We start from the raw sequence: 26,432 nt of genomic DNA on the forward strand, positions 1-26,432 counted from the left end.
ACATAGGGAGTATTCTACTCCAGTGATTCCCAAACAGGGTGCCTCAAGCTGTTGCTAAACTCCCAGCATGCCTGGACAATCAGTGGCTGTCCAGAAATGCTGGGAGTTGTTGTTTTGCAACAGCTGGAGGCTCCGTTTTGGAAACACTGCTGTATGATAAGTTTTTCAATTTTATTGGGGGGGGGGGGGGACAGTGTAGGGGGGTGTATATGTAGTGTTTTACCTATTATTTTGTGTTAGTGTAGTGTAGTGTTTTTAGGGTACATTCACACTGGCGGGTTTAGGGTGAGTTTCCCGCTAGGAGTTTGCGGTGCAGAGGAAAATTTGCCGCAGCTCAAATTTCAAGCAGTAAACTCAGCAGTGTGAATGTACTGACAGACCGTACTTTTGCAACAGCTGGAGGCACACATTGGAAAACCTTCAGTTAGGTTCTGTTACCTAACTCTGTATTTTCCAACCAGTGTGCCTCCAGCTGTTGCAAAACTACAACTCCCAGCATGCACTGATCGCTGAAGGGCATGCTGGGACATGAAGTTATGCAACAGCTGGAGGTACGCAACTACAATTTCCAGCATGGCGAGACAGCCGTTTGCTGTTCGTGCATGCTAGGAGTTGTAGTTTTGCAAGATTTAGAGGGCCACAGTTTAGAAACCACCGCACAGTGATCTCCAAACTTTGGCCCTCCAGATGTTGCAAAACTACAAATCCCAGCATGTCCAGACAGCAAACTGCTGTGTGGGCATGCTGGGAGTTGTAGTTTTGCAAGATCTAGAGGGCCACAGTTTAGAGACCACTGCACAGTGATCTCCAAACTGTAGCCTTCCAGCTGTTGCAAAACTACAAATCCCAGCATGCCCAAACAGCAAACAGCTGTCTTGGCATGCTGGGAGTTGTAGTTTTGCAACATCTGGAGGGTTTTACAAAAAATACCATATGTGTGGGTATGTGCAACACTAGCTTACTATATAACCAATACCCTATTAAGATATAACTTTTATTGTATCTTTGTTAAAATGTATTACTAATACTTAATAATTAATATAGATAGATGTAACTCACGTACTGCAAATTGTATTTCCTTTTCAGTCCTTTGGTAGAGGAGACTGTAGTGGGGTAAGATGTAGGTATTATCCGTGGATCAATAATTATTATTATTACTATTATTTTTCTCACTTATCTATACACATAGATGTGCTGTATAATGATGCATCATTATATATTTTAATGGTTATGTATTTACATGTATGTACACATTGTTTAGTCAGCCTGAGGGAGTGGAGAGTCAACGGTTTAAGTGGGGGCGCCTCCCCCACTGATAGGTAGGGTAAGGCATTGTATTTGATAGGAGTGGTAGGTCGGCTGTTCATTATATATATCTGTATACCACCCTAACTACATCTTACCCCACTACAGTCTCCTCTACCGAAGGACTGAAAAGGAAATACAATTTGCAGTACGTGAGTTACATCTATCTATATTAATTATTGACTTGTCTGCATTTAACTGTATTGTCAAGTGTGCATACCTATGATATGTGTAGACAATAACCAGATGTGAGCATCATTTTTTATCTATATACAGCAGGTTGCTGGAAGTATTAGTAATACATTTTAACAAAGATACAATAAAAGTTATATCTTAATAGGGTATTGGTTATATAGTAAGCTAACATCTGGAGGGCTACAGTTTAGAGACCACTGTATTGTGGTCTCCAAACTGTAGCCCTCCAGATGAGGCTAGGCAACCAGGGAGAGGATCGCCGCCCGCCGCCGCTGGTAAGGGACCTCCACCGCCGCCGCCGGTCATACCACAGTTCGCCCGTTCTGCCCTGACTAACGTGGGAGGGCAGAACGGGGGAACGTAACTTTAACGCCCCCAATCTGCTATTGGTCGGTCGCTTCTGACTGACCAATAGCAGGGATGGCACCCCTGCCACCTCACGCCTATTCCTTCAGGGGATCCCCCTTTATTTTCCGGGTCACTGGAGACCCGTATGACTTGGAATTGCCGCATATCGCGGCATGGGGGGGGGGTCTCAGGACCCCCTCGGCAATGTGCCGGGATTCCTGCTGAATGAGTTCAGCAGGCATCCCGATTCGGTCCCAGACCGGCTAGTGGCTGGGACCAGAATTCCCACGGGTGTACCTGTACGGCCTACGTCTTTAAGGACTCAGGATGCAGGGTGTATGCATATGCCATGCATCCTGAAGAGGTTAAGCTCACTGTTCTCTTGTGTCTTGTTTATTTCAAGAGTCTCAGATGTTAAAGCTCTTGATATTTCTCATTGAGTGTTTACTCCTCTCGGAGTTCAATTTTCCATTTTTAAATGTACAATAACCGATTTAAGTACTGTATTTTATCCTTGTTTTCCTAATAATGAACAACTCTGTGTTGTTCATTGTTTGAAAACTTATTAACGAAAAGCTTCACCTTTTCGTCTTCCTTCCTCTTCACAACTTCTCATTTCTTATTGTAAACCGTACCTTCCGGTTTCATCTCCTACTTTAGCTCGTTGGGTTAAATATGCCATGTCTTTAGCGGAAATAGATATTTCTATTTTTGGTGCTCACTCCAACAGGGGTGCTATGTCATCTAAAGTTTATCAATCCGGTGGTTCCATATCCGATATCCTAAAAACAACCGATTGGTCTTTGGAATCTACCTTTCATAACTTCTACTTTAGACCAGAGTGTCATGTTTCTATGGTTGTTATTTAAGTGTTTTTATTGTTATTTTATATATATAATATATTCATATTGTCATCTTATTATATTTAAATATTACTTTATGAGCTTTGAGCTTTCATAATAGAAGCCTCTTGTATTGTAATATAATTGGAGATTTTCCTAGCCTTTGGTGCTGGAAAATATAGCTTTTATTAAAAGACAAGAGGCGAGTATTATCCCGCCCATATGACCCAATCCTACTTTTTATCTCTTTATCTCTTTTCAGTTTGATATAGGAAGATTTGGATTTTCCTACTTCATTGACTCCAGTTGATCCTCCAATATTTTGGACTTTGTTACTTCGTTGATTCACAGTTTACGAGCATTACATTCCAGAACCTTAGATGTCAAGATTCCGCATCAAGAAAGAGGATGATACCATTATTCACAGCTGTTTTATGGACTATCCTGTATGCTGATTGGTTGATAGTGTATACATCATTTGCATACTCATTTGCATATTCAAACATTTTTTTTTTCTGTTTCATGATTGGTTGCTGCTGCAGTAGTAAAAAGAAAGAAATTTGCATAATATTCGCCTCTTGTCTTTAATAAAATCTATGTTTTTTCAGAACAAAGGCTACGAAAACTCCAATTTCCCTGAGGTTGAGAACTAAGAATACTATAGAGTATACTCCTTTCTCTCTTTATTAAAGAGGAACAGGCTCCAGGGCAGCTAAAGTGACCAGCTCCAGAATGGATTGTTCTAGAAGCTTTTCATTTTCTTCCTTTATTTTTGCAGATGCTATAACTCTGTCTTTGTGTTACTGATAAAGGGGAAGGGAGTAACCACTTTTTTTTATTCCCAAGACCCAGGGTATCTTTACTTTTCTGGCTATTCCTGCCCCTCTTCCACTAGGGAAGAGACTGTCTAGCTCCTGGAGGAGGGCGATTCCTCTGAGAAAACTTCCCAAAGGGTCTGGAGAATTGGACTAATTATCATAGAGTTCCTCCATAATTTTATCTAATTCAGGGCTAAACAATCTCCCAGGGAAATATTAAATGTTACACAGATGGTATTTTGAGGGAACATCTCCAGTCCAGGGGCATAACCATAAAGCCTACCTGGCGGCAGTAAACTGCGCCATAGTTTTTGACCCAAATCTCAATTGCTGGGATGATGCATCAAACAACTAGTCCGTGGCTAATTTAGGCTGGGTTCACCTCACGTTTTTGCTAAACTGTTTTCAATCCGTTTTTCTAAAGAAAACCGTATGGCAAAAAAAATGGATGGAACAGTAAGGGAAAAAGTAGACCGTATGCGTTTTTAAAGAGAATACGGTTTTTAAAAGTGCATACAGTTCCGTCCGTTTTTATAGAGCAAAAAACCATACGTTTTTGAAAATGTTGTCCATTTTTAATGGGAGGGGTCTTGGGTAGGGACTTTAGGATGCAAATGCGCATGTGCAAAGTAAAAACCGTATACGTTTTCCCGTATGGAACGTATACATGTGCATTTCCCATTGACGTCTATGTTTAAAAAAAAACGTATGCGGTTGCAGCATGGTTTTTAAACCGGAGTCAAAACCGTGGTTGACCATGATTTGGTCTCCGGTTTAAAAACTGTACTGCAACTGCATACGTTTTTTTTTAACATGGATGTCAATGTGAAACGCACATGCATACGGTTCCATATGGGAAAACGTATACGGTTTTTACTTTGCACATGCGCATTTGCATCCTACAGTCCCCAACCAAGACCCCTCCCATTAACCCCTTAAGGACTGAGCCCTTTTTCACCTTAAGGACTCGGCCATTTTTTGCAAATTTGACCACTGTCACTTTAAACATTAATAACTCTGGAATGCTTTTAGTTATCATTCTGATTCCGAGATTATTTTTTCGTGACATATTCTACTTTAACATAGTGGTAACATTTTGTGGTAACTTGCATCCTTTCTTGGTGAAAAATCCCAAAATTTGATGAAAAATTTGAAAATTTAGCATTTTTATAACTTTGAAGCTCTCTGCTTGTAAGGAAAATGGATATTCCCAAAAAAATTTTTTAATTCACATATACAATATGTCTACTTTATGTTTGCATCATAAAATTGATGAGTTTTAACTTTTGGAAGACACCAGAGGGCTTCAAAGTTCCGCAGCAATTTTCCAATTTTTCGCAAAATTTTGAAACTCGATTTTTTTCAGGGACCAGTTCAGGTTTGAAGTGGATTTGAAGGGTCTTCATATTAGAAATACCCCATAAATGACCCCATTATAAAAACTGCACCCCCCAAAGTATTCAAAATGACATTCAGTAAGCGTTTTAACCCTTTAGGGGTTTCACAGGAATAGCAGCAAAGTGAAGGAGAAAATTCACAATCTTCATTTTTTATACTCGCATGTTCTTGTAGACCCAATTTTTGAATTTTTTCAAGGGGTAAAAAGGAGAAAATTTTTACTTGTATTTGAAACCCAATTTCTCTCGAGTAAGCACATACCTCATATGTCTATGTTAATTGTTCGGCGGGCGCAGTAGAGGGCTCAGAAGGGAAGGAGCGTCAAATGGTTTTTGGGGGGCATGTCCCCTAAAATGCTTGGTTTCCCAAAAGTTTTACATTTTTAAAAAGGGTAATAGCAGAAAATACCCCCCCAAAATTTGAAGACCAATTTCTGCCGATTCAGAAAATACCCCATATACCCCAAATACCACATTTAGGAAGCCCCTATGGTGCCAGGACAGCAAAAAAAAAAAAAACACATGGCATACCATTTTGGAAACTAGACCCCTCGGGGAACGTAACAAGCGGTAAAGTGAACCTTAATACCCCACAGGTGTTTCACGACTTTTGCATATGTAAAAAAAGAAAAATAAAATTTACCTAAAATGCTTGGTTTCCCAAAAAATGTACATTTTTACAAAGGGTTAAAGCATAAAATACCCTCCAAAATTTGAAGCCCAATTTCTCCCGATTCAGAAAACACCCCATATGGGGGTGAAAAGTGCTCTGCTGGCGCACTACAGGTCTCAGAAAAGAAGGCGTCACATTTGGCTTTTTGAAAGCAAATTTTGCTCTGGGGGCATGCCGCATTTAGGAAGCCCCTATGGTGCCAGGACCGCAAAAAAAAACCACATGGCATACTATTTTGGAAACTAGAGCCCTCGGGGAATGTAACAAGGGGTTAAGTGAACCTTAATACCCCACAGGCGTTTCACGACTATTGCATATGTAAAAAAAAAAAAAATTTTTACCTAAAATGCTTCTTTTCCCAAAAATGTTACACTTTTAAAAAGGGTAAAAGCAGAAAATACCCCCCAAAATTTGTAACACAATTTCTCCCAAGTACGGCGATACCCCATATGTGACCCTAAACTGTTGCCTTGAAATACGACAGGGCTCCAAAGTGAGAGCGCCATGCGCATTTGAGGCCTAAATTAGGGATTGCATAGGGGTGGACATAGGGGAATTCTACGCCAGTGATTCCCAAACAGGGTGCCTCCAGCTGTTGTAAAACTCCCAGCATGCTTGGACAGTCAACGGCTGTCCTGCAATACTGGGAGTAGTTGTTTTGCAACAGCTGGAGGCTCCGTTTTGGAAACCGTGGAGTACCAGACGCTTTCATTTTGATTGGGGAGGGGAGGGGGCTGTTTAGGGGTATATGTATATGTAGTGTTTTTTACTTTTTATTTTATTTTTTGTGTTAGTGTAATGTAGTGTTTTTAGGGTACAGTCGCACGGGCGGGGGTTCACAGTAGTTTCTCGCTGGAAGTTTGAGCTGTTGCAGAAAATTTGCCGCAGCTCAAACTTGCAGCCTGATACTTACTGTAAGCCTCCGCCCATGTGAGTGTACCCTGTACATTCACATTGGGGGGGGGGGGGGGGGGGACATCCAGCTGTTGCAAAACTACAACTCCCAGCATGCGCTGACAGACTGTACATGCTGAGAGTTTTAGTTTTGCAACAGCTGTAGGCACACTGGTTATGTATCACTGAGTTTGTGACCTTACTCAGTGTTTCAAAACCAGTGTGCCTCCAGCTGTTGCAAAACTACAACTCCCAGCATGTACGGTGCATGGTGTAAGGTGACTGCTGGGAGTTGTAGTTTGCAACAGCTGGAGGCACATCGGTCGTGAAACACTGAGTTAGGTACAAAAATTAGGTACAAAAAACTCTGAGTTTCACAACCAGTGTGCCTTCAGCTGTTGCAAAACTACAACTCTCAGCAGTCACCGACAGCCAACGGGCATGCTGGGAGTTGTAGTTATGCAACCAGCAGATGCACCACTACAACTCCCAGCATGCACTTTAGCTGTTTGTGCAAGCTGGGAATTGTAGTTATAAAACAGCTGAAGGTACACTTTTCCATAGAAAAAATGTGCCTCCAGCTGTTGCAAAACCATAAGTCCCAGCATGCCCATAAGGGAATGCTGGGAGTTGTGGTGGTCTGCCTCCTGCTGTTGCATAACTACAGCTCCCAGCATACCCTTTTTGCATGCTGGGAGCTGTTGCTAAGCAACAGCAGGAGGCTGTAACTCACCTCCTGCTGCTGCTCCGTCGCAGGACTGTCCCTCGTCGCCGCCGCTACTGGGGCCCCGATCCCAACATGGGCGCCGGGGATCGGGGTCCCCAGCACCCGGGGTCGTCTTCCCGCACCCGCTCACGTCCTCCGGAAGAGGGGCGGAGCGGGTGCGGGAGTGACACCCGCAGCAGGCGCCCTGATTGGTCTGCCGGTAATCCGGCCGACGAATCAGGGCGATCGTGAGGTGGCACCAGTGCCACCTCACCCCTGCAGGCTCTGGCTGTTCAGGGCCGTCAGAGACGGCCCCGAACAGCCAGTAATTCCGGGTCACCGGGTCACTGGAGACCCGATTAACCCAGAATCGCCGCAGATCGCTGGACTGAATTGTCCAGCGATCTGTGGCCATCGCGACATGGGGGGGCATAATGACCCCCCTGGGCGATATGCCGGGATGCCTGCTGAACGATTTCAGCAGGCATCCGGCTCCGGTCCCCAACCGGCTAGCGGTGGGGACCGGAATTCCGACGGGCGTATGGATACGCCCTGCGTCTTTAAGGACTCGGAATGCAGGGCATATCCATACGCACTGCGTCCTTAAGAGGTTAAAAATGGACAAAATTTTCAAAAACGTATGTTTTTTTTTTCTATAAAAACGGACGGAACTGTATGCACTTTGAAAAACAGTATACGGTTTAAAAACGCATACGGTTTACTTTTTCCCATACTGTTCCATCCGTTTTTCTGCCATACGGTTTTCTTTAGAAAAACGGATTGAAAACAGTATGGCAAAAACGTACTGTGAACCCAGGTTTAAAGGTCGTAAGACTGTTGTATCTTTAAACACTGGAATCAATATCCGGTTGCATACTATTTAGCCTCTTGCTAAGAGTTTTGGATATACCTAGGTTCATCGGATTAAGTAGGCTAAACCCTTCTTTAGCTGAAACTAATGTTTTTTTTTTGACAGGTTTACTATGGCTATATCCACCTTAGGAGGAGAGACACAATCCTTAGACTGGGATTCATCCAGTGGATATAGCAATTTAAACCTTTTAGAGACCACTGGGGCCTTCTTGGGTTTCTTTCACCCAGTCTGCATGAAGCAGGATCCTATATTGTCCACCTTTAAGACTTTAGGCTCTCTTGAGCTGGAAGGAGCTTCCCCTGACTCCGAAGGATGGCCCTCAACCTGTGCCAATTTAATAATCTTTTGAGCTTTATACGTGGGAAAAAAAAGTTTTTCCCAGTTCATCATCTTCTTTATTAGATAAAGAGCCTTTTCAATATTCCTACAGTCATCTTACATAGGAGAGGCTGGATAAGAATGACCATTGTTTGACTTCTTTCTAGATTGGGGGGAAAAAAAAGCAAGAAGTGCTCCATAGTGCAATAATCCTTGAGTGGGTAAATAGAGTGATACTGGAAGCGCTTACCCACTAAGTTGTAGATTGGGGGAAAGGAATCTTTCAGCTCATTGATTGACCTTTGCACAAAATCCCATACTACAACATCCCTTACTGTGGGTTTCTCAGGATCCTGGGGACTTGGACAACATGATTGACAATTAACAAAGTCATAATCTGCCATTTTTTGCAAATCTGACCTGTGTCTGTGTTATGCAAAAATAACTCTGGGATGCTTTTACTGGTCATTCTGATTCTGAGATTGTTTTTGTGTTACATATTCTACTTTAAGATAGTGGTACATTTTCGCCAATCATTTGTTTGTAAAAAAAAATAAATGTCATGAACATTTTGAAAATTTAGAATTTTTCTAACTTTAAAACTCTCAGCTTGTAAGGAAAATAGACATGCCAATGTATATATATAGATTCACATATACAATACTTCTACTGTATGCTGGCATCATAAAGTTCACATGTTTTAACTTTTTGAAAACATCAGAGGGCTTCAAAGTTTAGCAGCAATTTTCAAAATTTTCATAAAAATGTCAAAATCTGAATTTTTCAGGGACCAGTTCAATTTTGAAGTGAATTTGAGCATATTTATGTTAGAAATCTCCCATAAACTACCGCATTATGAAAGCTGCAGCAATGTGGAGGAAAAAAACTCAAAATCTCCATTATTTTTTACACCTACATGTACTTGTAGCCCCATTTCTTTTTCTCTAAGGGGTAAAAGGAAAAAGAAAAGGCTCCCAAAATTTGTAACCCAATATCTTTCGAGTATGGAAATACAATACAGGAGTTTAGGTGCACTACTATGGTAGATGTATACAGTGACATTGGCTATCCCTCAACACTGATGTTAAAATTGAGACATTCACCAGTATATCCTTATATGAAGGACATACCAGAGCCCGCACACCAACGCCAAGGTTTCTCAAATGGCACAGGACCTAGCGCTAAACCTACCTGTGCGTGATAAGCAAAACAGGGGCCAGTGGGAATTACGGCAGCATTAGGTCGACTCACAAAGTCCTACCAGGTACCCTCCAGCGTGGCTAAGCACACATCAATGGGAGGAGGAAGGCAAACTGCAAGCCCAACCTAAGTTGGCTAATATAGGTGCATGGCCTCACAGGTGCTACCTTGATGCTGCCTGGAAAATGTTCAAGGTGCATTACATATGGATTTTACACACCTCCAAGTATAAAATTTAAACAACAACAAAAAACGTGGTCTCAAATGGCTGGAGGTGCTCAACCCCAAATGCGGTTGTGCATTTATACTGGGGGAGCAGATCCTGCCCTTGTAGTCCGTTGCTAAGGGCGATCCCCATCCATTTGAGACCACATTTTTTTGTTGTTGTTTAAATTTTATACTTGGAGGTGTGTAAACACCCCACAGGTGTTTGATGAATTTTCAATAAAGTTGGATGTGAAAATGAAAAATTTTATTTTTCTCACTAAAATGCTGGTGTTACCCCAAATTTTTAATTTTCACAAGGGGTAATAGGAGAAAATACCCCCCAAAATATGTAACACTATTTCTTCTGTGTATAGATATACCCCATATGTGGACGTAAACTGCTCTGTTTGTGCACCACATGGCTCATAAGAAAGGAGCGCTATTGGGCTTTTCGAGTGAGAATTTGGCTGGAATTGAAGTCAGGGGCCATGTGGGTTTACAAAGCCCCCATGGTGTCAGAATAGTGGACTTCCCCCACACACACGTGTTATTTTACCCCATGCAAATTGTGTTACACATTTTGCGGGTATTTTTCTCCTTTTAGCTCTTGTGAAAATGAAAAATATGGGTCAACACCAGCATGTTAGTGTAAGAAATTAAATTTTTTACACAAACAGGCTGGTGTAGCCCCCAACTTTTCCTTTTCATAAGGGGTTAAAGGGAAAAAAAAGACACCCCCCCCCCCAATTTGTAACACAATTTCTCCCGAGTGAGGTAATAAATACCCCATATGTGGCACTAAACTGTTGGATTGAAATACGACAGGGCTCCAGAGGGAGAGAGCATCATGCGCATTTGAGGCCTAAATTAGGGATTTGCATAGGGGCAGACCCGGATGCAAGCATGGCATTTGTCTTCTTCACCAAAAACATCCAAACAGGGTGCCTCTAGCTGTTGCGGGGGTTCACAGCGAGTTTCCCGCTGGGAGTTTGAGTTGCAGCGTAAAATTTGCTGCAGCTCAAACTTGAATTGGGAAACTCACTGTAAACCCCGCCCGTGTAAACCAGCTATTGCAGAACTACAACTCCCAGCATGCACTTACGGACCATAACAGACTAACTCAGTGTTTCCCCACCAGTGACCTCCAGCTATAGAAAAGCTACAACTCCCAGCATGCACTCTCTGCGCATCCTGTTGCCGCTGCCACTGCTGATCTCCCCACTCTGCCTGGACCAGGATGTGTGGGCAGAGCGGGGGGGGGGGGGGATTTTTAAAGTCACGCACCAGCCTGCAATTGGTCGGTGGCTCCCAACCGACCAATCGTAGGGAATAGGAGAGAGGGCACCCCTGCCACCTCACTCCTATCCTTCAGGGTGATCTGTGACAGCACCTATCACCCTTACTTTCCGGGCGATCGGGTTACCAAAGAACAGAAAAGCCCGGAAAAGCTGTGATCGAACTGTCAGAATTTACCGTCCAATCACTGTGATCGCAGTTACAGGGGGGTTCTCAGGATGTCACTGGATGCCTGCTGAATGATTTCAGCAGGAATCCTGTTCCGATCACCACCCAGTGAGCGGCAGTGATTGGAATGAAGCAGGTACAGGTATGCCCTGCGTCCTTAAGTAAGAGGACACAAGGGCGTACCCATACGCCCTGCATCCGTAAGGGGTTAATATTACAGTAATAAGGGGTGGGGGATGTAAAACCTCTTTAAGCAGTACAGTAAGCAAGTATTAGATACAAATACAAGCTACTGAAGGAGACACGACTTCTAACTTATTAGTCAGAAGTCACTCTGTTTTGTTCACTGCAGGAGCTGAACAGAGCAAAGGATACAATGCCGCCACATCATTTGATGTACTTTCCAGAAGACAGGCTGGCATGTGGGTCCTAGCAGATGCTGATAGAAGACCTCAGAAACCATCCCATGTCCTGTGCAAGTCTACGTCCTCTCCCTGTTCAGCCTGTGCAAAAGTACGTCCTCCCCCTGTCAGCCCTCTCCCTGTCCAGCCTGTGCAAACCTATGTCTGGCTGTCAAAACTAAACCAGCCAGTGCAAGCAGGCGCTGCTGGGGAGGGGAGATGAGGAAGGCATGTACATCCTCTCTCCCTCTGCTCCGCCTTCTCCCTGCCCTCCCCCCAACTTTAGCTTCGGAAAGCTTCAGAGAGCTGAGGGGAGGAGCAGCCACAGACTTGCACAGGCACTGGCACTCGCGTCCAACAGCAAGCAATGAAGGAAACATACGACCAATGTCATACTCCAAGTTAGGGGGAGATAATAAACTGTTTAATGATAATGTCATTAAAGGGGTATTCCAGGCCAAAACTTTTTTTTATATATCAACTGGCTCCGGAAAGTTAAACAGATTTGTAAATTACTTCTATTAAAAAATCTTAATCCTTCCAATAGTTATTAGCTTCTGAAGTTGAGTTACCATTTTCTGTCTAACTATTTTCTGATGATTCACGTCCCGGGAGCTGTCCAGCTCCTATGGGGATATTCTCCCATCATGCACAGCTCCCGGGACGTGACATCATCATTGATCAGTTAGACAGAAAACTTCAGAAGCTAATAACTATTGGAAGGATTAAGATTTTTTAATAGAAGTAATTTACAAATCTGTTTAACTTTCCGGAGCCAGTTGATATATAAAAAAAGTTTTTGCCTGGAATACCCCTTTAAAATGCCAAGGCCCTGAAATCTCACAGGGGAGGAGTCATCCCTATCATTGTGCTGCTGATAAATGATAGGGAATAACATTTTACTACCTAGGAGTGCTACTTTAAGGCATAGAGCCAACCCAGAACTTGTCCCAGCTGCTGACAATGGTGGTCCAAAGACAACAGTTTCTATGTCATTAGAAATACATTTCTTACCCTGTAGCTATGACTGTGTTCTTAGCCTTAAAGCGGTGTATGGATCCATCTTCCATACACAATGCAATAACACCACGGCATTCTCCATTTTCCATTAAAAGGTCCAAGGCAAAATATTCTACAAAATAACTAGTGTTGTATCTGAGAGACTGAACAAAAGAACAAACACAAACAAAAACATTACAATGTAAAAATTCGCAAAGTACATTCAAGTTGAGAACAAAGATCATCATAGAAAACATAAGAAACTAAAGTCTTTATTCAGTCCCAACTCAACATGTGTAGAGTCAGTGTTTTGGCTCTATGTGACTAAACATGTTGTGATTTTGTGCAAATGGTTTAATTACCACATCTGGGCTGTCAGAATTACTTTACCTGTTAAAATGAAAACTAATATTCTCAGATATCTTCATAATCAATGTGATGCAATTCACATTTATAATGTTGCAGCCTTGTCCTAAAATAAAAAAAAGTAGGTGGGAAATCCCTGTGTCCACAGACAACTAGGGTGACCCACTTGTACAACTGAAAAACAGGTCATGTCCTTTCTATAGATTTCTAGATAGGAATTAACAATTAAACCCTTACCCTTCCATACAAAGTGTGTAGCAATGAATGTCCAGTCCTGTCTGCTACACAGCAGCAGCGATGAGCCTGTCCTCCTTTACCATACTTCAGGCTTTGCCCTCCAAAAGCACGCTGGTAGATCTTCCCTTGTTCTGTTCTGCTGAAAGGCATTCCGTAATGTTCAAGCTGCCAGGAAAACGAAAATATTTTCTTCCTTAAAGCGCAACTGTCATGAAATTTTGGTGCCATAACCAGCACACAGCCTTTGTACTGTGTGCAGGTGGTGGGAATAGCAATATTTTTACCTGATATTTGCAGGCTTTCATGACTGCAAAAAAGGCTTTTATTCAAAGCCACTGACGGTCGGATAGGCGTGGCGCGAGGTACGCGATGCCATGTCCACCCCCACGCCTACCCTGTATGTTTGCGCTGGGACCTCTGTGTGATTGACACACAGGTCCCAGCGAATGCACCCTTCAGCTAATCTAACCTGCGCGCTGCTGTGTGTCATCCAGCAAGCGCTCGCTCCCGCCGCCGTCTTCCTCCTCATTGCGCCTGCGCAGTGCTAGGTGCAGAGAGCACGCTTCCTCTCTGCACCTAGTATCGAGAACTAACCTGATTGCGCGCTGCTCTGCGCAGGCGCACTGAGGAGGAAGATGGCGGCGGGAGCGACCGCTTGCTGAATGACACACAGCAGCGTGCAGGTTAGATTAGCTGAAGGGCGCATGCGCTGGGACCTGTGTGTCAATCACACAGAGGTCCCAGCGCGGACATATGGGGTAGTCATGGGGGTACCTCGCGCCACGCCTATCCGACCGTCAGTGGCTTTGAATAAAAGCCTTTTTTGCAGTCATGAAAGCCTGCAAATATCATGTAAAAGTATTGCTATACCCACCACCTGCACACAGTACAAAGGCTGTGTGCAGGTTATTGCACCAAAATTTCGTGACAGTTGCGCTTTAAATATACACATGATCTAAAAGCACAAGCCCTGGATGTGAAGCAACATCAGGGTTGTAAGAAAAAATATGAGTTGACAGAAAAGTATCAAATTGAAAATTAAAGTGGTGACCCAGTTGGTTGCCATTGGCTTCAAAAACCAGTTGCTTAAATCCCTGAACCTTCTGCCTTTAGCTCAATTAGATACACAGTTTTCTCAATGGTAAAAACCGTGAACCACTTGTGCAATAAAGATTCATTCTTTTGGTAACTTGACCCATTTTCTTTTCAGTACCTGTCACGCTATCATATCAAATGACATAACTATTCCACTTTTATTCTGTATGGTTGCTTTCCATTGCATTAAAAACTTGTTGAAGTGGACCAGTACTTACCTCAACAACTGAAGCAGGTGCTTGTTCTGTCATATAATGGATGGCATCTTGATCACCCAACCAATCAGATCCTTTCACTGTATCATAGAAGTGCCACCTCCAGTCATCATCTTCCATGTTACCCAAAGCTGCATTTATACCACCCTAAAGAATACAATAAGATCAGAACTAAAACAACTAGAAATAGTGGAAAGATAACAGCAAAATAAATCTTCATATAGTGGATCCCAGTCCTCAATCTTTTACTGACCAAATGTGGGTATATATGTTTTATTTGCTTATATACAGAATACATATTTATTGTTAACAAACAGTAAGAAGCATTGGCCCTGATTTACTTAGAGTGTTGGGTTTTTATTAATGTAGAATGTTGTTTCATGATTCCACTCTATTTACTATGATCTGACCAGCTTTTTCTTGGTGGGAATTTCTAGCCATTCAATAGTAAATAAGTATTTGGTTGTGAGAAAAAGCCATTTTCCCTGTCTGGCCAGCCCGTTTCTGGTCAGCCAAACCGCTTTGTTGGGTTTGAAGGTATATTTTAGTTCATTGGGCCACAAATTCCAGTGCAGGCACAATTTGGCTCACAACCTAAGAAAAGCAAGTCGAGTTCACAATGGTAAATCAAAGCCATTGAGTCTTGTGTATGCTTGTCTATTATTCTTCTACATTTATGGACCAGAAGAGGCACCCACAAGAAAGTAAATCACCTTCAGGCCGCATATCACAGATTCATCTGCTGCCTGGATTTATTTAGTGCTTTGTATCTGTTTGAGCGGTATTGTTTTTCTTTTTATGTATCCATGTCAATGACAGTATGGCGATTACGCTCTGCTGTATATATGTGTTGCCTTCAATAACGAATTGAAGAAATATTATATATACACTGCTCAAAAAAATTAAGGGAACACTAAGATAACACATCCTAGATCTGAATATATGAACTAATCATATGAAATACTTTAGTCTTTACATAGTTGAGTTTATTTTTTTGAGCAATATATATATATATATATATATATATATATCCCTTTATATTATTCATTTATCTCTGTCTCCTTTTTCACTTGTGTATAATCCACACTCATATTTATACCGTTTTGCCCTTATTCTTGTATTCTCTTTTACCCATTTTCAACCTCTACTGATTTGCTTTCTAGTAATTTCTGCTGTATTTTTTCTTCTTTTCAGGCTTTTTTCTCTCCTCTGCACTTGGTCCTGTTGCTCGAGACACTGCTTGTCAGTGTCTCACGAGACCGCTCCTACGGTTGGTCCTAAGCCATGAAGCAGATACAGTTTTCTCATCTCTCTGGCGGGAACGGCTCACTCCTGTCAGTGACTCAGCTCAGTTCACTTCTCCCTGTATATTGTTATTATTACTCTCAATTCTAGCTATTTTATCTATCCTGGTCTTATACTCCCCCTCTTGTGGCCATTTATTATTAATACAACTGAAAATACATTATTATTAAATATAAATATATATATATATATATATATATATATATTAACCCTTACTATTTCTTCCATAATGTCTAATGATGAACCCAAATATTTTTCCCCCAATATGGATGACCCAAAGAACTATGATCTAGTAGATATGGGGGTCATTCAGTCCTTAGTGGACCAACCGGTTTCCTGGTCAGTACAGACCGCAGTGAGATCAGCCATGTCCTCCATGCAGGTTATTTCTCACTCTGTGTCAATGGCAATGTCCCAGTCAGCTCTTCACAAATCTCCTCAGGTGGCAACCCGTACGCCCTCAGACCGATTTTGGTCGCCGGACGATTCCACCACTAACATGGCTGCTGGTCTTAAAAAACATGGTAAAGTCTCACAAAAGAGACATTTTCTATCTACCGGTTCTTCCTCATCTGACCAAATGAAACCATCAAAAATCCAAAAGGACCAGGTTACCATTACTGCTTTCCCAGAAAGCGATATACATGTTGTCGTACAACCACATCCCGTACCTTCGGCAGGTGAGATGGTTATAAAAAAATCAGGCGATCAAGGCATCCCATAGGATGATTTCACCGCGGCTATCCCGAACAGCTCCCTGAGCTAACCGGCATGGTTTCACTTTCATTTTAGATGCGGCGTTCAACTTTGAACGGCGCGTCTAAAGGGTTCATAGCACGCGGCACCGCGATCACTGCCACGCGCTATTAGTCACGTCGCGGCCCCGCGTTATAGAAAGGGAAAGGACTCAGGATGTACTGGTACGTCCTTGGTCCTTAAGGGGTTAACTACCCCCATTTGTGAGGGTCGGGGTTTTTGTTTAAAGTCCCATACAAATCAATGGGAAATGTATGTTCCCACATAACTTCCGTACGGCTGGAGATAGTTCAATACCTGGTAAACATATTATGGGTCGGGATAGGAGGTCGGGATAGGAGGACGGGATAGGAGGACGGGATAGGAGGACGGGATAGGAGGTCAGGATATGGGGTTGGGATATGATAACAATATATGAGGACGGGATATGAAGTCAAAAGCTTCCTCTTTTGTTGATTTTCCTCCACAACAAGGATTAGGAAGGAAAAACCGGGCAATGCCGGGTACTCAGCTAGTCTATCTATATATATATATATATATATATATATATATATAAAACTCAATGTGTGTATGTGTGTATGTTCTAGCATCACATCCAAACGGCTCAAGATATTAACATGAAATTTGACACACGTTATTTATATGTCAACAACAAACATAGGATAAGTGATTTAACCCTTACTCACCCCCATTTGCCAGGGTCAGGGTTTTTATTTAAAGTCCCATACAAGTCTATGGGAAATATATGTTACTGCATAACTTCCAAACAGCTGGAGATATTTCGAAAATACTTGGTCGAGATAGGAGGTCGAGATAGGAGGTCGAGATAGGAGGACGAGATAGGAGGACGAGATAGGAGGTCGAGATAGGAGGTCGGGATATCTCACAAAGACACACCCACTGTTTAAGCCCCACACCTTTTATTATCTACCCTTTTTGTGCATCGGTCTGGCTTGCAAATCACGCCCAGTCCCACAAAGCCACGTCCCCTTCTGTTTTCATCTTACAATATCTTCATCACAAATCAGTCCCACCTGAGGACAGGATATGAGGACGGGACATAAGGACGGGATATGCGGACAGCATATGAGGTCGGGATATGAGGTCGGGATATGAGGTCGGGATATGAGGTCAAGATAGAAGGACGGGATAGAAGGACAGGATATGAAGTCGATAAATGAGGACGGGACATGAGGTCAGGATATGGGGATGGGATATGAGGACGAAATATGAGGTTGAGATAGGAAGTTGGGATAGGAGGTCAGGATAGGAGGATGGGATATGAGGTCAGGATATGGGGTCGGGATATGAGGTCGAGATAGGAAGTTGGGATAGGAGGTCGGGATAGGAGGACAGGATATATAAAACTCAATGGGGGGAATTTATCATTGTATATAGAGCTTTTTTTGTCTATTTTTTAACGCAAAAATTTGTGCAAGAGTTTTTTTTGTGTCTTTTTTTGCGCAAAATCTGATAGAATGCTTCATAGCCATGTCTACGGTTAAGTTTACCATAGAGCACTTTCTACTGTAGAATCAAATTTATTAACTGTGTGGTTTTTTTTTAAACACAAAAAAATGTGCAAATGCACTTTTCTTGCGCAAATATACACCACCTCGGAGGACGTACCAAACATGTACCAAAGTGTTCTAAAGCATTTGAGAATTGTAATAACTATTTTTGGACAGTTAGGACTACTACTTCCATCATGGACACACTCTTCCCATGATGGGAGTAGTAGTCCAAGTGCTGAGGTCCAGATCGCACTGGGTCATTCTCCAGAGACCCGCTGGGATCCGCATTTATTAACTGTAAAAGCCGGCGGCACATGCGGCTCCACTGCGCTGCCGCCGGCTCCTGTATATAATAGCTATTCACCAATCAGAGCTTCCGTCTCCCGGTGGCAGTGATTATGAAATGTATAAAGGAGCCGGCAGCAGTGGAGTGGAGCCACATGTGCCGCCGGCTTTTACAGTTAATAAATGCGGATCGCAGCGGGTCTCTGGAGAATGACCCAGTGCGATCTGCACCTCAGCCCCTGGACTACTACTCCCATCATGGGCGGAGTCTGTCCCATGATGGGAGTAGTTGTTGTACAGCAGCGCTGAGGGATGGCACTTGCACATCCCCCGGCTGCGGGACTTTTAGGACTACTACTCCCATCATGGACAGGCTCCATCCATGATGGGAGTTATAGTCCAGGGGCTGAGGTGCAGATTGCAGCAGGTCATTCTCCAGAGACCCACTGCGATCCACATTTATTAAGTTAACAAGCCAGCGGCACATGCGTCTACACCGGGCTGCCTGCCGGCTCCAGGCTCCTGTATACAGCTCTCATAATTCACAATTGCTGCCGCTGTGAGATGAGAGCTCTGATTGGTGCATAGCTTTTCACCAATCAGAGCTCCCGTCTTCTGGTGGCGGGGATTATGAATTGGCGATAAATGTTCTGGTCACTGATTTAAAGTGGCCGCAGCGCCGGCTGCTTGTTAAAGATCAGCAGCCCAGCTGCAGCCACTTTAAAACAGTGACCAGTGGCGGCTCTTGTGGGCCTGAACACTTCTCCTGATTTTAATATTTTATATATTTACTTGCCTGGACGCGCTCCGGCAGGCTCAGGTAATGCGGCAGGTCTTGTGGGTTTTGTGGATAGTATGACGAGTGACGTCTCCTGCCGGCTCCTCTGTACACCATCAGGGACGTCACTCCACTCCTCATTTACTGCAGCCACCGCAGGTGACTGTTATAAAGTGGCCACGGTCGGGCTGCTAAACTTAAACAAGCAGCCGGCGCTGCGGCCACTCTGACCAGCGGCAGTTGCAGAGAATGAGGAGTGACGTCCCTGACGCAGCGCAGAGGAGCCGGCAGGAGACATCACTAGTCATACTATACACACTGCCCACAAGACCCGCCGCATTACCTGAGCCTGCCGGAGTGCGGCCAGGTAAGGAAATATGAAAAATAGAAAAAGTAGGGGGAGAGGGGGGAACAATGAGCAAGGGGGGAAAGATGAGCTAGGGGGGAAATAATGAGCAGGGGGAGGATGATGAGGCAGAGGGTGGTAATGGGCAAGGGGGGAAATAATGTGCAGGGGGATTATGAGCAGGGGGAATGATGAGTCGGGGGGGAATGATGAGCTAGGGGAATCACAGGGGAAAGGAGGCACACAGGGGATCAGAGAGGGGGGTAAATGTGGCACAGGGGCTGATAAAAGGGGAGGAATGATGTGGCACGGGGAAGAGGGGGGGGAAGGGCAAACTGAGGAGCAGGGGGAATCAAAGTTGGGGGCATGATGAGGCATACAGTTCAGAGCTTCCAAGTAATTTATTTTACATTCATTTTTTTTCCCTCAAATTTTCCTGTGAAAATGAGGGTGTGTGTTATACGCCGATAAAAAATTTATACAGTAGCCTGGAGCCACCGGGCAGCGCAATGGAGCCGCATGTGCCACCGGCTTGAAAAGTTTAAAAATGCGGATCACAGCGGAGAATGACCTGCTGTGATCCATTATGCAAAACCCATAATGAGAACAGTCAGGACTGGACTGTGTAGCTCCACCCCCTGATGACGTAATCACTAGGAGGCTGAGCAGTAAAGGTCGCAGGGGGTCTCAGGAGTGAGACCCCCTTTCGATCTGTCCCTCTGCCCTTGGACTACTACTCCCATCATGGGGCAGACTCTGTCTGGTTGAGGGGCAGATCAAAAGGGGGGCTCACTCCTGCGACCTTTACTGCTCCGCCCCCCTAGTGATGGCATCATTAGGGGGGCGGGGCTACACAGTCCAGACCTGACTGTGTCCTCATTATACGTTTTGCATAATGGGAACAGAGCCTTTCTGCCAGCGTGTTCCCAAACAGGGAGACTCCAACTGTTGTTTAACTACAGCCCCCCATGATGGGAGTAGTAGTTTAGCAATAATTGGAGGCTCCCTGTTAAGGAACACACAGCATTATATGAGCTCTCCGCAAGGGAGAGCGCCAAAAATGTACTAACCTTTCTTTTCTTTTCTTCTGATTTCAGATACATGAATGCAGAGGACTATGTCAGATTCGGTGGATTGCAACGATGCCCAGCGTTTTTATTTCAATTAAAGGATTAATGAGGGCTGCGGGGGAGTGTTTCTTTTAATAAAAATATTTTTCAAGGTGTTATGTTTTTTATAATTGAATGTTCAGGCTTAGTAGTGGAAGCAGTCTTATAGACAAAATCCATTACTATGCCAGGGCTTAGCCCCCAAAATCAGCTAACGCTAACCTCCAATTACTACCCCGGTACCCACCGCCACAGGGGTATCGGGAAGAGCCGATACCAACAGGCCCGGAGCATCAAAAATGGAGCTCCTGTGCCTAGGTGGTAACAGGCTTGTGGTCCTTGCCCACCCTTGTAACATCAGGCTGTTGCTGCTTGGTTGGTATCTGGTTGATACTGAAAATAGGGGGAGCCCTATGCATTTTTTTTTATTATTTTAAAAAAAATTAAAAAAAGTGTGGTTCCCCCAACCAAGCAGCAACATTGTTACCGGCCCTCCCCAGCCTAAGTAACGCCAGCCTGTTACCGACTAAGCCCAGGAGCGCCATTTTTGAAGCTCTGGTCCTGTTGGTACCCTGTGGCGGTGGGTACTGGGAGCAATAATTGGGGGTTAGCACTAGCTGATTTTGGGGCTAATGCTAAGCCCTGGCTTAGTAATGGATTCTGTCTACAAGACGGCTTCCACTACTAAGCCTAAAAATTCAATTATAAAAAACACAACACATTGAAATTTTTTTTAATAAAAAATAAAAACACTCCCCCACAGCCCTCGTTAACTCATTTATTGGCATTTAACCCCTTAACGACGCACGACGTATAGTTACGTCCTGCGCCGGCTCCCGCGATATGAAGCGGGATCGCACCGCGATCCTGCATCATATCGCTTCGGTCCCGGCGCGCATCAACGGCCGGGACCCGCGGATAATACCACACATCGCCGATCGCAGCGATGTGCGGTATTAACCCTTTAGAAGCGGCGGTCAAAGCTGACCGCCGCTTCTAAAGTGAAACTGAAAGTATCCCGGCTGCTCAGTCGGGCTGTTCGGGACCGCCGCGGTGAAATCGCGGCGTCCCGAACAGCTGATCGGACATCGGGAGGGCCCTTACCTGCCTCCTCGGTGTCCGATCGACGAATGACTGCTCCGTGCCTGAGATCCAGACAGGAGCAGTCAAGCGCCGATAATGCTGATCACAGGCGTGTTAATACACGCCAGTGATCAGCATATGAGATCAGTGTGTGCAGTGTTATAGGTCCCCTTTTCCCATAAAAAAAATAAAACAGTGTAAAAAAATAAATAAATAAACATATGTGGTATCGCCGCGTGCGTAAATGTCCGAACTCTAAAAATATATCATTAATTAAACCGCACGGTCAATGGCGTACGCGCAAAAAAATGTCAAAGTCCAAAAAAGCGTATTTTGGTCACTTTTTATACCATAAAAAAAATGAATAAAAAGTGATCAAAAATTCCGATCAAAACAAAAATCATACCGATAAAAACTTCAGATCACGGCGCAAAAAATCAGTCCTCATACCGCCCTGTACGTGGAAAAATAAAAAAGTTATAGGGGTCAGAAGATGACATTTTTAAACGTATACATTTTCCTGCATGTAGTTATGATTTTTTCCAGAAGTGCGACAAAATCAAACCTATATAATTAGGGTATCATTTTAACTGTATGGACCTACAGAATAATGATAAGGTGTAATTTTTACCGAAATATGCACTGCGAAGAAACGGAAGCCCCCAAAAGTTACAAAATGACGTTTTTTTTTCGATTTTGTCGCACAATGATTTTTTTTTCCGTTTTGCCGTGCATTTTTGGGTAAAATTACTAATGTCACTGCAAAGTAGAATTGGCGACGCAAAAAATAAGCCATAATATGGATTTTTTGGTGGAAAATTTAAAGGGTTATGATTTTTAAAAGGTAAGGAGGAAAAAACGAAAGTGCAAAAACGGAAAAACCCTGAGTCCTTAAGGGGTTAAAATAGCGCTGTTCATCATCGGAATCTGCCAAGTCTGAAGTAGTCCTCCGCATTCACGTATCTAATATGAGAAGAAAATAAAAACAAACCATTTCTGTGATTTCTACACTATCAAAAAGCTGGTGTGAAATTTTTGATGTACACTGGACTCTCAACCCCTTTGAAAATATCATGTAAAGCAGACAATATACGTGGACACGCCCACTTTTACAAAAGTGATGTGAACAGTGAAAACCGCTGCACAAATCTCTTTGAAAATGTGGTCGATACTTTTCACGCCAAAATAGATTTTTTTTTTGGGTGCAAAATTCTTTGAGAATCTCCCCCTCTGTGTACTTCATAAAGATTTATGATTTTACTATTGTGCAGAGTTTTGTTTGGCACACACTGCTGCTCCAGCACTTGCTATGTGAGCAGTTATCAGCGGTAAAATGCCACCGCTCTGTGAAGCGTGAGGTAGAGAAGGAATGGATGGTAGAGGCAGGGGGGCATTTCTATATTTGCACAAAATGTATCAAAGGAGTGCACAACTTTAGCAAATCTTGAGCAAAAGTGTAAATTAAACAAGCAGTGTAAAGGGGTAGATTTGTGTCTACAATAGACACCTAATGATAAATCTCCCCCAATGTATGTATGTTCCAGCATCACGTCCAAACTGCTAAATATATTAACATGAAACTTGGCACACGTTACTTATATGTCCACAACAAACATAGAATCAGTAATTTAACCCTTTCTCACGCCCATTTGCCAGGGTCAGGGTTTTTGTTTAAAGTCCCATACAAGTCTATAGGAAATATACCGTATTTATCGGCATATAACACGCACTTTTTAGGCTAAAATTTTTAGCCTAAAGTCTGTGTGCGTGTTATACGCCGATACCGCCCCAGGAAAGGCAGGGGGAGAGAGGCCGTCGCTGCCCGCTTCTCTCCCCCTGCCTTTCCTGGGGTCTAGAGCGCTGCTGTCGGCCCTTCTCACCCCCTGGTTATCGGCGCCGCTGCCCGTTCTGTCCCCGTGTCAGGGGGACAGAACGGGCAGCGGCGCCGATAACCAGGGGGTGAGAAGGGCCGACAGCAGCGCTCTAGACCCCAGGAAAGGCAGGGGGAGAGAAGCGGGCAACGACGGCCTCTCTCCCCCTGCCTTTCCTGGGGGTATATCGGGGTATACACGCGCACACACGCACCCTCATTTTACCATGGATATTTGGGTAAAAAACTTTTTTTACCCAAATATCCTTGGTAAAATGAGGGTGCGTGTTATAGGCCGGTGCGTGGTATACCCCGATAAATACGGTATGTCACTGCATAACTTCCAAACGAATGGAGATATTTATATAATAATTCTTCACAAGTTAGTTACTTATATGTCCACTTTAAATATAGGATAGTTAATTTAGCTCTTAACTACCCCCATTTGTGAGGGTCGGGGTTTTTGTTTAAAGTCCCATGCAAATTAATGGGAAATGTATGTTCCCACATAACTTCCATACGGCTGGAGATATTTCAATAATATCTGATACACATATTACTTATATGTCAAATAAAAATATATGATAGTTAAATTAACCCTTACCTACACCCTTATATAAAAGATGGGTTTTTGTTTCAAATCCCATGCAAGTATATGGGACTTCCAGTACCTTACTCCACAAGCTCCGCTCTGCATTTCCTGGTGAATGTGTCAGTCCGGCTTGCAAGCCACACCCCATCTCACAAAGACACGCCCACTGTTTAAGCACTTCCCCTTTTATTCTCTACCCTTTTTGTGCATCGGTCTGGCTTGCAAATCATGCCCAGTCCCACAAAGCCACATCTCCTATTTTCAGCTTACAATATCTTCATCACAAATCAGTCCCACCTTAGGACAGGATATGAGGTCGGGACATGAGGTCGGGATAGGAGGACGGGATATGAGGACGGGATAGGAGGTCAGATAAGAGGACAGGATATGAGGTTGAGATATGAAGACAGGATATGGGGACGGGATATAAGGTTGGGATATGACAACAATATATGAGGATGGGATATGAAGTCAAAAGCTTCCTCCTTTGTTGATTTAGGATTAGGAAGGAAAAACCGGGCAACGCTGGGTACACAGCTAGTACATTATACAATTGGAAGAACACTCTGTAGTTCTTACCTGCGCTGCCACTGTGTGAGATCTTGTAGGAAATAGCTTTGTAATACATGCTGTATTGAAGCCTGCTTCAGATAAACCAAATGCTGCTCTTAATCCTGCACCACCAGCTCCCACCACAACTGCATCAAACTCATGGTCCACTACAGGGTATTGTGTAGAAATCTAAAAAAAAATTAAAAAAAATGGTGCAGAATACATTAGCACATGAATAAAGAGGTTATTAAACATACATACAATTATGCATATGTATACTACTTGAAGAAATCTACATAAAAACTTGAGTGATCATGTAAATATCAAGGCACATAGAAATTTGCCACAGCAATTATAATTTTGGTTTTCTCCTGCTAATTGTTTTTTTTTTTTTTTTTTCAAGATCACAAGTATCGCAATCGTAGTGCCTGGTGTATTTCCCACGGCAAGAAATATGATGTGAATGTGTAATGTCCCAGGACAGAACATGGTTCTGTACTACCCTTAGGCCCTGTCAGGTTGAGTCCTTCAGTGACCTGGGGGCTCACCTGCAGTGTCTCCCCTGCTGTTATTATAAGTGTCATTTATTGTCATAGGATTATAGTCAGTGTATTAATGTATAGCTAGTCTAAAGGACCTGTGAGATGTCTGAAGGACCTGTGGAATGTCACGTTATGTTTATGTTGTCACATGTTACCCAGAGAGCTTAACCTATGACCCCCAGCTTGACCAATGGGCTTTGGCTCTGCTCCCCTTCATATAAGGGGGCGGCTATAACAATTCTCCATCTTTCTGCTGAGGACAGCAAAGAACAGACATCACAGATCCTGCGTCCAGTACACCTGGAGGCCACAAAGCCTGCACACCAGCCACATTGTCAGTAAGTCATCTCATCTATGTCTGCTGACTCTACTAAAGTCAAGACACTGGTAAAGTGTATTCTAGTCTGTGTGGCTGAACTAAAGTCTATTACAATAACTACAAGTCCCAGCAAGCTGCAGGGCTCTTTCTGTGTTACTGGTTGACTCTCTGGGATTTTGGCCTAGCTGTGAAGATAATAATACCTGTCTTAACTCAGTAAAGCCTCTGTTAAACCATAACTTGGTTGTGGACTCTCTTTTCACTACCTAGCCATTGGAATAGCAGAGATACCGTTCGTGTGATTTCAGTACCCAAAAACCACTCTGGCATCACGAACATTAGGGGTTAACAACTCCTTGCCCTGGGGGTGAATACCATCTTGCCCCTCCACTTATACCGCTACACTACGTGGTCCCGCCATCATCGTGGGTCACCACAAATGCACCACGTGTAACTCTACCGTAAGTATAAAAAAGTCAAATTTAGGACTGCTTCTAAACCATTCAGAATGCTGTGGTATTTTTGTATTAGACATAAGGAGGTCAAATAGGTGATCCCAGTGGAAATCCAGACGAAAGAGGATATCACAATATCAAAAGGAATAAATAGCATTGGGGTCCAAACAATGGGACCCCCACTGATCACTAGAACAGAGGTCCAAATTATGTGGGGGATATTTGACCCCACAGCTATTTATGCCATTTGATCTTGTGACTAGATTTCCACTTGGCAATTAGTTTTTTGTTTTTTATTATTAACTGCCACTGCAGCTTTTGAGCCAAAGACCAAAGTGGATCCTGCAGGAAGGAGAAGTATAAGGCCCCACC

At 43.5% G+C, this 26,432-nt stretch overlaps 1 protein-coding gene across 1 annotated transcript in view; it reads right to left on the reverse strand.

The window, feature by feature from the left end:
- LOC130273629 (succinate dehydrogenase [ubiquinone] flavoprotein subunit B, mitochondrial) overlaps nt 1-26,432 on the reverse strand; it is a 189,086-nt gene that overhangs the window by 124,749 nt on the left and 37,905 nt on the right. The window contains exons 3-6 of the mRNA XM_056520747.1: nt 24,772-24,933; nt 14,558-14,701; nt 13,245-13,409; nt 12,657-12,805 (exon numbers count right to left, since the gene is read on the reverse strand). Coding sequence (XP_056376722.1) covers nt 12,657-12,805; nt 13,245-13,409; nt 14,558-14,701; nt 24,772-24,933 — 620 coding nt within the window. The remainder of the gene's footprint in view (nt 1-12,656; nt 12,806-13,244; nt 13,410-14,557; nt 14,702-24,771; nt 24,934-26,432) is intronic.

Source organism: Hyla sarda, chromosome 5, assembly GCF_029499605.1.
Source record: "Hyla sarda isolate aHylSar1 chromosome 5, aHylSar1.hap1, whole genome shotgun sequence".
Lineage (NCBI taxonomy): Eukaryota > Metazoa > Chordata > Amphibia > Anura > Hylidae > Hyla > Hyla sarda.